At 40.5% G+C, this 11,908-nt stretch overlaps 1 protein-coding gene across 4 annotated transcripts; it reads right to left on the reverse strand.

The window, feature by feature from the left end:
• Positions 1–921: 921 nt before the first annotated feature.
• STX16 (syntaxin 16) lies at positions 922–11,472 on the reverse strand. Of its 4 annotated transcripts, none has more exons than XM_048321856.1 (9): positions 11,218–11,472; positions 8,804–8,848; positions 7,657–7,764; positions 6,605–6,745; positions 5,916–6,078; positions 4,900–4,991; positions 4,599–4,742; positions 3,999–4,079; positions 922–2,892 (listed from the first exon to the last, which is right to left on the reverse strand). In XM_048321856.1, the coding sequence occupies exons 1-9, from the start codon at positions 11,296–11,298 to the stop codon at positions 2,788–2,790; spliced, it is 960 nt and encodes a 319-aa protein (XP_048177813.1). In that variant the 5' UTR covers positions 11,299–11,472; the 3' UTR covers positions 922–2,787. The 4 variants fall into 4 exon arrangements, with proteins under 4 accessions (XP_048177813.1, XP_048177811.1, XP_048177814.1 ...); XM_048321854.1 differs by having other exon boundaries at positions 8,804–8,815; positions 11,164–11,472; XM_048321857.1 differs by having other exon boundaries at positions 8,804–8,815; positions 11,218–11,469.
• Between the last annotated feature and the right edge of the window lie 436 nt (positions 11,473–11,908).

An 11,908-nucleotide genomic window follows, 5' to 3' on the forward strand; every position in this document is an offset into this window, starting at 1 on the left:
TCCAATTTTTAGCACATTCCAAAAATCATCAAGCAGGAAACCAATTCTTCCACATTACTTTTCAGTTTCTAGAGAAAACTTGCAGTAGAAATAAATTTGCCATTACAGTGCTTTTAAGACTGTCCTTTTGGCATATAATTATTTTCTATTAACAAGTTGCAGCTCATTTTTTGCACGCTCACATGCATTTTAGTGGCGAAATTGTGTACAAGCCAACAGCTTTACAGGCCATTCCTACCAGGTGAGGAGACAGAGATGCTCTAGCAATGCTGTTCTGTTCCTTTGTAAGGAATTTGAGTATATTTCCATATAGGCTGAGAAGAATCCAGCAACCATGAAGAAGCCGCAGCCTGAGAGAGGGTCCCAGCTTTGTTTGCAGCAGGGCTGGGCAGAAGCGCAGGCAGGAGGCTCAGGCAGCTCCTGGAATACCTGAGGGGGCAGCAGCTGCTGTGGCTTTTTGGGGCTTTCATTGCCCAAAGGCACAGGCAGCACCCCTGTTGTGGGGATACTCCCACAAAGCACAGCATCAGATCTGATTTAACTGCTGATGCTTATTCAGACTGACTCAGAATAAGCCACACACCTGCAATGATTTAGAAGCCTGTCCTGAGTTTTCTTCCTCAATATAATCAAGCTTCAATAAATTCCAGCTCAAGTTATGCAGGACACTTGACATCTGAGTTTAACCTCACTAAAAATGCATTTCCTTGTACAGAATTTGGGTAGAAAGTAGGTAGACAGTGGGCATAACTCATGGGAAATAACTTGACAATGCAGATGACGTTGTGCTACAGAAGTTATTTTTTTTAAAAAAAGATACTTCACACCGCTGCCACTTTCATTTACTATGAAGAACAGAAATATGTTAACATCACAAAAGTATGCTTCAGTAATTTAAATAAAAAAAGAATAATTGCCCAATTAGGTTGGAAGTGTTTTATTACTTCTTTGAATCCATCTGCCATGATAAAATGTCAAAAGCACCGGTCAAGACAGAAATAAATAACACAATCTCCTGTTAGAGAGAAAGTTGCAAATACAGTATATTAAATTATAGCAATTTGCTGCTTCACAACAAGTGATGCAGACAGCACGAGGGAGACAGTAGTTTTACTCACAATCATTGAAAAATCTATCACCAGAACAGGGGAGCTGCACACCCAACACAAGCCTCATTCTTCCTTTCACCAATTTACACCATTAATTCAACGTAGAGTTTTAACTGGCAGTTTTGGTAGTTCAACATCCCCTTTCTCTAGAGGTAACAGGACTGATACAAAGCTTTTCATAAGCCCCACAAAAAGCCAAGGCTTTCACGTTTTTGCAGTCTTTGCTTTCAGATCCATTCCTGAAAATGGTCAGTTTAAAGCCACGTCTCAGGTCCTCTTTAGCAAAGAGTAAAGAAACTCAGGGTAAGTAACAGATGCAACTTCAATATCATAGTGTTTTGAAACTGCACTTCTGGGGCTTGGAGCAGAGCATCTCTGCAGGTCTATGCGGAGCACTTGTGTAAGTCAAAAAATGAAGGAAGGTACAGTCCCTTTGGGAAAAAAAACCCCCAAACATATAAAAAAGCAGTATTAAAAATATTAAGACAAGGCCTGAATTAAATTAACAGTGTTCTATTACTTATATGCTGCCCTAATTTCTGTTGTACGGCCTGCAGCAAAGTTTTCCACTGAAAAAATAGTGAAAACCCCAAATTCTCCTCTGAAGGCCTTGTAACATGTCACTTGCATGACATCTCTCATGGTCAGTAAAAGACCATGAACACATCCTCTTCCAGGCAGACATTTGAAAGAGAATCTTCTGTCAGGGAAAATGGATGTAATATCTACTGTAGTGAAGCCACTTCTTATACAAAATACATAACCCATATGGACAAATGCACTGTAAAACAAACAACTTATACAGCAGCTACAGTTTGAAACATCCAAGATCCACTACAGCAGGCCAGAGAGATTCTCTTTTTGGGTTTCTATTCCATTTTTTCAGCTTAACATCACCACTGCTTTAATGTAATGTCTGTACTTTAAACTAAAAAAATTATGCATGAAAAAAAATATATGATCATCCCAATGAAGGAAAATCATTCCCATGATTACTCAAGCTCAGAAAATTTTTTAATTAACTCAACATGTTAAATTATGGCAGTGATTACATCTTGTTATTTACAAGATCAAGTACCACTGATTCTTAGTAATGCTGCAGTATCTAAATTAAGATCACAGGGGTTGGATTACGTTCTGGTTGCTAAAAGCTTTCCTTTTTAGCCGTCTATCCAGTTCTTTGGAGTTTTTGAGTCTGGAAGAAAGGGCATTCAGTCAAACAGTTTTGTGTCTCAACAAATTTTACATCTAGATCAATTTTTGATATCCAGTCCCATTGACTCGGTAACATTGTTTAAATTTGAAGCCTGTAACAATGATGACATAAGAATATAGAAGACAACACATTTTTGTTCACAGTAACACACTAATTACTATAGTCACTGGTAAACTTCAATTTTTAATTATTCTTAAGTACTGTGTTTCCAAATACCTCTGCATAGGGCGCCAAATGTTTTTGTGTGGGAGCATCAAATTTCCTGACATTTTCCATATAATCCTTACAAACACCTCACAGGTCACCAAACTTGTACTTTGAAGAATTCTACAGAAACATTGCACAGATGTTGTACCACAAGGGCTCGTACGTTCAAAGGCAGCTTTCTGGAGTGCAGGTCCATCCATTCACATTGGGAAAAAAGTCCACAGAAACTCCAAAAATGAGAAAATGAAGCAAAACCTAGTGTGACTTTACACCAATAAGAACAACAATAAGGACAATTACTATAACAAACAAAATTAAAATAACGAGCATCTTCCGATTCTTCTTTTGATATTGCTCTGCCTATAAAACAGAGAAGAAAGAGTTAATAATTAGATTTCTGCAAGGCTGCAGTACAGACTCTTGTTTAGTGTAAGTGAAGTCCATGTGTTTCAAACTGTTCTTTGATAACCTGACATCTCATACAATGTATACTGCAGGCAATTCCCACACAGTAACGCTGCTCTGCACCGTAAGCTCCAGGGAAGGTAAATGTGCACTGAAATCACACCCACCCATGTTAAAGAGAAGACTCAGCTTGCTGAGATAAGATTCCTGGATCGTATTTGAAGGACATTAAAATTCACAACAAAACTTCCTTTTTTAATAGGCATATTTGTTGTACCTGGTCAGCTGTGCATTTTCATTTAATTAGAACTGAAAGCTTTACTTTAGAGTTGGTTCTCAAGTTTTCTGCTTCATTCCTTCTTTCTTCTAACCATATTTTCTGATCTTTCTCCTCCTTTTCCCAGGGGAATTAATAGGACACAACAGAGAGAAAACTCTCCAAAAGCCAAATGGAAGTCTACTAACAGAAGCTAAACAAAACAAAGCTTGTATTTTGTTTTTAATTAATGAAACTTCAAAATAAAACCAAAACAAAATGACCACAAAACTCTGATCTGCTGAGATCAATGCTTTTAAAACTTTTCAGGTGTTCATAGCAAAAGCTTCACATTAAAGTAAGAGGTTGGACCTGACATCTAAGTGTCAGATGGTAAGAGAAAACATTAATAATTATTCTTTCTGCTCACATGATTGAGATAATGTTTTCCAACTAAAATCTGCACTGAGGTACCCAATAACTATCCCTATTCCCAAGTGCCTGGCTCTCCAAACAGAGACGGAATTGCAGACAGGTGCCACCAGGTCAGCAATATAAATATCAAAGCACATTGGTTGGATGCCCAGAAAGTCATTTAAGAAATTAACTTGAGGCATCAAGCATGACATTAACAGAAATTATATGGAAAGTTCCTCCTACAGTACAGCTGGACATTTCATACTCTACAGAAGTAATTTCTAAAAGGGACAATGTACAAATGAAAACTGACTGAATAACTTAATAGCTATTTAATTATAAAAGATTATTAGATATGCAAAATGGCTTAAGTATTCCATCAGCTTACCTTATGCAGTTGTTTTAGACCGTCTTCAGTTTTCATACATGACTGTTCAATATTATAGTCAATTCTATCTAGAACTGTTCCCTAAGTAAAATGGAGAAAACAAGCACCAAATTGAACCTAAATGAACTTCATAAAGCAACTATTATCATAAGCAGCAGAGTCATTAACAACACCCACAGCAAACAGCTCATGAACTATGTAAACAATGAACTTTTACACAAGAACTGGTTGGGACTTCATTAAGCAACTTCCTTGCTCAGTTCCTAATGGCAGCTCTGTCACCATCTCACATCACATCCCTAAAAATCATCTTAATTCCAGACCATGTGCTTTTGGCTGACATATTTAATGTAAACTGAATCTCTGGGAGAAATAAGCAAGAGAACTTTGGCTTCCTATGGCCTTTTTTTTTTTTTTTTTAAAGTCTAACACACATTACCAGTTGAATTATTATTCATTTATTTTCATTAACTCAACTTGTGGCATATTTCAAGCAGAGGAAACCCAAGCATGAAGAAGTAAGTTAGGAAAAGTGAGTCTGGAAGCCTTAACACTATATGGAATGTCCCACTTCTTACTAACACTGTGCTGTCAATGTACCTGTTCTACTATCATTGCTCCCAGGTCCCTAAATATTTCATTGAGATCGGAGATTGACTGCACAATCTGACGGATTTCTCGTTCCCTCTCTTCCACCATCAGTGTGTTTTGCTCCACCAATGCCAGCTGGTCATCTGTAAAACCCTGTTGAAATACAAGATTTACACGTTGAACTAATATTAACAGTATGAAAACATTAGAAAGAATTAAAAGGATTACAAGATTTCATAATTCTGACAGATATTTATAACCTGAGAAAATGCAATTCATATCAAATTTGTGTAATAACATCTTAACTTACTCTATCATAAAGTGTATCATCCTCCCCATCATCCATCAGTGGGACTGAGGTGTCAAAGAAGTGTTTGGACCTTTCTTCTCTATTCTTCATACCTGTAAAAGACAAACTATGTTTGAGCATGATATTTATGAACACTATAATCAGAGCCGAGATCTGAAGCACCAGACAGAAAAGCACAAATAAGAAAATCTGTCTAGTAAATTATGTAAATCACAATATTCAAATTTCAACTGTCAGGCTTACTATTTAACAAAAGCATAACAAATTCAACCAGACTTGCAATACTGATTAAATTAGTGATTTTTAAGTTGTTATGCTCCACAAAGTTAAAAAAATTAGTTAAGAGTCTTAGAGAGTGATCACTCCAGGCTATTTTGTAACAAATTATCTTAGGAACACCCCTTGTCTGAACTGTGATCTTCAGTTCCACCTGTGCCATTTATACCACAGGAGGAAGAAATGTCAATGCTAAATTTGAAAATCAAGTTTTTGTGGGTTTCTTTCAAGATTAAAATAATCTGACACATCTTAAAATAGAATCAAACAAAATTTTAGAGTCTTAAACAGAGGTTGTTCCACTTCCAATTTGTTTATGGATGCAGAATTCTAATTTATCACAGACTAGCTTATAAGCTTTATCTATCACAGCCTGCCATCTGCAGCAGGTGTCATGGCTGCAAACCAGTGGCTGCTTCACCACTGTAACAGAAGCAGCTTTGCAAACCACAACTGGAGAAGCAAAATGCATTAAAAATGTGGATGGATGAAATACTCTGTTTTGTTGATACACTTAACTATGACATTTCTTCTTTAGCAACATGAAAAAGAAATAGATCAAAGCAGTTTGACCATGGGCTGTGAACCAGAAACTCTCAAATTCTAACCTCTCATTAGTCCTGTGTGTATCACTTAACCCTTCTGTGCTTCAGTTTTCCCAACCAAGAAAATAAGCACACCTCAGTGAGTGGTTTCCAGAGAAGGGGCCCATGCATTACTGTTACATCTCTTATGCTTACGTTTGAGATAGTCAGACTGTGCATGCCTAAAGTTGGTGGAGAGGTCCTGAAGGGACTGTGCTAAGGAAGACACTACATTCCTGAGAACACGTGCTTCTTGTTCTGTACAAGTACGTGACCTGCTCTGCAACACCTGGACTGCTCTCTGACATCTGTGGAATAACTGAGAAAACAATTCCATTAGTGGACAAACATACAGCAGCACACACCTTAAACATCACATTGCAAAAGTGCCACATTGAAGATTAATATTTTGGTTTCTCCATTTTTTAAAGGGATTTTTTAATTTGCTCTGTGCAATGTTTAAAAAATATGGAAATAGAACATAAATGAACAAATAACTTCAAGATAACAAGGCAGCAGAGTAACACAACTGTCTCTGACCAAAGACTTTTCTTCATTACAATTAGCTAGACTGCAAGCCTTAGAATAGATATCTGCATTTCTCTGAGGTATCTGTAAATCTGATTTATCTCCCATTCCTATTCCAAGTAGAAAAGCAAACACGTAAGGGAAAGAACAGGGAGGTTTAAGTGACTCGTTGGGAAGTTCAGAGCAGAGCCCAGGACTTCTGGCTCACTCCAATACTGATCATAAAATAAATCCTTTGCTCAGAGCAAACCACTGCCTGATCCTAATGCATTAAAGATGTGCCAAACTGGAGGTTTAGGATGCAAAGCACTCTGTACCTGTGTGATCTCTTGGGTTGTTATTTCTATTACCCGTTCCTCTTCACTGCTGTCATCCAGTGTGGGTCTGTTTAGATGTTTATCATGAAGACTGGCTAATTCTTTCATCTTCTGTTTAACCCTGGCAATATCATACTGAATCTAAAAAAAAAGCCCAACAGGAAGAAAAGGAAGTAATTCATGCTTCAGGGGAAAAGGTTCTGACAAATGTTAGACTAAAATCACTGAGAGAAATCTGTAACATAAAAGGCAAACCAAATACCATTAATAGCCACATAAAAAGCTAAGAAACTGAATACTCTCAATAGACTTTGAGTTTGCTACTAAACCTACTTCTTAATCTTAGCCAAGACTGCTGTTTTCAAATATGCTTCATTAAGATGGAATAATATTTTTATAATTATACAGTACCAAAGCAAGAAGATTTAGCCAACTTCCAAAAATATAAATGAAAATTCAGGTCACACCTTCAACTCCATCAAACATTGGATGGCCTCAACTCAACAGCAGAAGTTAAATACCATGCTTTCAACCAAGTAATTAAAGATCTGTAAGGATGATTATTATAGCAGTAAAAAGGAGCCTAGGCATCTTTCTGCACAATGGGTTCTGTCCACACAAACTGATAAGCCAACATGTGTTCTGAGAGTACATTTAAAGAGGATTTTCTGAAAGTCAAGAATAGCTTCACACTCCAAATACTAGAAAAAGTTTTTAATTGGATGCTTCCAGAATCATTCCTTTGCATTTGTCCAAATATTTCCAGAACTTGCACGGCATCCAGACTGCACAGGCAGGAAAATTCTCCTGCTAGAAAACACTAATATTTCCTGGTTTTGAACACTGAATGCTCATCTCCACCACTTTAGGGTTTATTCAGCTGGACTCCTCCTCACCCGGTTCAAACAAAAATTCCAACGAAAGCTCTTATTTAAATCTTTCTTGTGATACTATTTCTGTCACACAGCTGACAGAATGTGAGTGAGGACACTAATAAATCCCTCCATGGGAAGTCCAACCGTGTGCTGGATGTGCCAGAGCACAGCACTTACTTCGTCTGCGCCATCGACCCATTTGGGAGGCAACCGCTTCGTCACTCCGATGGCTGCCTCGGGATCTAAGCTTATCCCTGACACCAGGGCCATGCGATCGTCAGCCAGCTGCAGAGGGAAAAAAAGACAGCAAATTAGCTTTAGTCTAATTAGATCCAAATCCTTGAGCATCAGAAAACCTGCACGTTTGCCTTCTGATAGAAATTAACCTCAGAGATGTGTTTGCTCATGATCAAACATCACATCTTCTGGTTTGTCCCTCTGTGCTAATGACCTACACCCTCCCACTTCCTACAGGATCTGAAAGCTCAGAGTTGCTCTTAGAATAAATACTTAGCAGATTTTCCAGGAGGAAAGATGATATTGCAGTGAGAATTCAAGTAACTCTCATGCTGGTACAACAATTCACAGCCAATGTTGCAGCACAGTTCACATTGGGCCTGGCAAATTTGAAAACTGACTTTGGGAAAATCTCAGAAAAAAAGTTTTATTTTAAGTGCTTGTTCTCAAACAATGCTATTTTGAAGAACAAACACTCCTGCAAACTGACATGCAACTCAAGTGGTTAAATTACTTAGTTAATGGAAATTAAAATGTGCTAAACACAAATAGCCAAGGCAATACTGGAGATGATGATCAATGATACCATTTGCAAACATTAACTAATTACTTGGGAAAGGTTTCATACAAACAGCCCCTTCCTAGTTTCTCCCAAATTTCTAATTTTCCTTTATCAGGCCTGGAAAGTTTTGTGGTTCCCTACCCCATCTCTTTTTAAAAAACAATCCCCCTTCCTTCCCTAGCAACTCTTTCTTGAAAGCAATTTCTTTATCCCTGACCTTATTTCCTAATCAATAAAGTTTGCATAATTCATGCACAGCATGAAGAATAGCTAATGGCTTCACTGTGCAAAGTCACTCTACCCCATGTGTGCACAGTAACTCAGACTGGTTCATACATTTATCTGTTCACAATCTAACATATCACAAAATTCTTGATTTCTCTATGCAGCCTGTCTTTCTACTGTGCACAGACACTTCATCCTATATAATGAAATTCTATAAACTAGCAGAATAAAGAAAGAGTATTTTAGCTCAGTGATGTAGGCTTGATGTACCATGGCAGAATAAAATGTGAAAAACAATACCTCATCCAGCTCCTGAAGTGATTTGTGGATCCCATCAGCCCCATCCAGTTAGAGACAGCGAAAGACAAAAGGGAAAAAAGAGACATAGGACAGATATAGGGCATGGTCAGTTGAGAAAATATTGATTTATTTTTAAAGCATGATGGTTTACCAAGAACAAACAAACTGGCTTTTAAGACATGGTTAATCAATAAATACATTCTGATATCGCATTTTAAATCAGCATTTTGCTTAATCCACCAAATTTTAAAAGAAATATTTCAGTTCCTTGGTAAACAGCAAGAACATAAGAGATCAAGTGCAGAGCTTGGTTTGTTCTACAAAGTAATTGCTCAGTGAAGTTTCTAAATACTGAAACGTCAGGTGGAAAACCTGCAATAGAATACAGTGAAGTATGACAGCAAGGGCAGTCTGACTGCAGCACTCAGCATCCACTGGGTTTGATTATGATTGGAGGGGGCACAGAGAAGCTTTTGTAGGACATTTATTGACAAACACCCCAGTTCTCACAGGATAAAACAGACTGCAAAGGACACAAAGCAAAAGCAAATGTTCAGTCACTTCTGTACACACTTGAGCTGTGCTCTACTTTTAGGGAATATAAACCCTGCAGGGATCCGAAAAAAAATACACAAGGTAACGTATCTGCACCTTCTCTGTTCATCAATCCTTGCACTGTGGAGGGGATGTGTGAGCAAAAGGATCTTTCACTCCAAGATTAACAAAGTCAGACCTAAAATTGGATGACATACTTGTGGTTTAATAAAGCAGCATCAACTGATGATTTCTTATGAGAATCCCCAGGCTTTTGGAACAGGACTCTACTGTTAAAGATGCTGCTTTGATTATCTGAGTTTAAGAATGCAATTCTTGACGGAGAGTTATCACAGCAAAGGATTTCTTGAGGAGGAAGGTGGAGATGAACTAAGGGAAGCTGAATACTGTGGGCTAGAATTTGCAACCCTGCCCTGCTGGCACACAGCAGCTCTGCTGTGGGGGTACCACCCAAAGGAAACCTGCAACTCTGACAGCGACAGGCACCTAAAACCATGAAAGACAAACAGCTCACACCAGCAACTTCACACTTCTTGCTAAAACAGTTCACTTGTAACAACTGTGGAACTCTGAAATGCTCACCAGGGCCAAAACTGAGCCCCTAACTCACTTCACCCATTGCACAGATGGACACTTTACGGTCACTGAGAGCCTCCATTGCATTCGAGTGAGCAGCCCAGCAAAAAACTTCAATTAATGTTAACAAACACTGCAAATAAATATTTGATGCAGGTGCTAAGTGTTATTGCACTGGCTGCTGAGTAAAGTGCAGTTTCACTGCTCAGGAGTAGTGAGTTAAAAATATCACTACTTTCTCTAGGTAATACTTTAAAAAAACCAAGGATCTACAGAAGTGACATTGATATGGCAAAAAAAGAAATTAACAAGGACTAAATGCAGAGCCAAAGTACACATGTATAATACAAATTACTATTGACATTTCCTGTTCTGCAAATGCAATTTAATACACAGCTTATTAGACACAGGTGTAATAAAGCTAGCAATGAACAAAGACCACTGACAGCAACAGGAAGCACTGCTTTTCCTAACAAAAATGCATTAATGTAAAGCTATTTAGAATGATGAGATTGCCAGCAGATATTTACTGGTGGCTATGACAAATGAATGATAAGTTTAAACAGAAAGTGTGAAAACCTGAGCAGAGCTGAGCTGCCAAGCAGCCCATCACAGCCTGACTAGCTCAAAACCTAGAAAAAGCTACTGAAACTGCCTCTGAACCAGTAACTTTTGGTAGTTTCTGTAAAGAGGAGTTACACTAGAATCTACTGACTCCTCTCTCACAGATGTGTTTGAGTATTGTTTGTATTTAGGGATAAATAAAAAGGGCAATGAACATCTGAGCAAGTTATGGAGAAATTTAAGCAATGGGAATAAACTACACCAGTGTATTTAACAGTGCCCACAGTGAGGTGAATAGAAGAGTTCTGCTTTGTGAATTTCTGTTTTTGCAGGTAAGGAGGCATCAAAAACCTCATGTTAATGCTAACATGAAGCTGTTAGAACAGTAACACATTTATTATGCACGAAGCGAACAGAGATGCGATCAGCACACACAGATCTCTTCTATTCGTTCGACGTGAACGAGTGGGAAAACAGGAATCAACAGGGTGGGGAGGGAGGGAGGGGCAGAGAGAGGAAGGTCGGGGGACGGAGGGGTTTTGAGGAGAGGGTTCAGAGGAAGGGGTAACCGGGGCGGGCGAGGGCCGGGGCAGGGCGGGGCGGGGCACGGCCGCCTGGCAGCCCGGGGCGCGGCGAGTACAGAAGGATGAAGGGAGGAGACTCACCGCAGCAGCCATGCTACGTGAATTCAGAGGGCTGGAGGAGCCGAAACTACTCACTTGCTCGGCCAGCAGTTGCCGGCTCTGCACCGCGTTGTTCCGCAACAACAAGAACGCGTCCGTGAGACGCCGGGTGGCCATGGCCCCCCGCCCCGCCGGGCCCGCGGCCCGAGCCCAGCCCGGGGCCCGCGGCAGACGCGGCGGCCGCCCCTCGGAGGGTCGGGGCGGAGACCCCTCAGAGGGCCGTGACCGGGACCACTCAGAGGGCCGGGGCCGGGCCGCCCCTGGCCGGGACCGGGACCCCCCAGCCCGGGCCCCCGCGGCCGCCGGGCGCCGCCATCGCCCCGGCCCGCACCGGCACTTCCGCGTTGTGCAGCGCCCGCCGCCTTCCGGCCCGCCCGCGCCGCTCCGCTCCGCCCGGGACCGCGGCCGCGACAACAGAGTTCCGGCCCTCCGGCGGCCGGGCAGCGCCACGCGCGTCTGTGTCCATGTCCGTGTCCATCCCCATGTCCGTGTCCATCCCCATCCCCATGTCCGTGTCCATCCCCTTGTCCATCCCCATCCCCATGTCCATTCCCAGTCCATCCCCACGTCCATCTCCAGTCCAGCTCCAGTCCAACCCTGCGTCCATCCTCACGTCTATGCCCACATCCCATTTGGTTTTTTTCTTCTGAATCTCTTCCACCCTTTCCTTGCCATTTCCTTTGCTTCCACTCAATTTTCTGTTTTCCAAACAACCACATGGAGCTTT

Source organism: Corvus hawaiiensis, chromosome 17, assembly GCF_020740725.1.
Source record: "Corvus hawaiiensis isolate bCorHaw1 chromosome 17, bCorHaw1.pri.cur, whole genome shotgun sequence".
Classification (NCBI taxonomy): domain Eukaryota; kingdom Metazoa; phylum Chordata; class Aves; order Passeriformes; family Corvidae; genus Corvus; species Corvus hawaiiensis.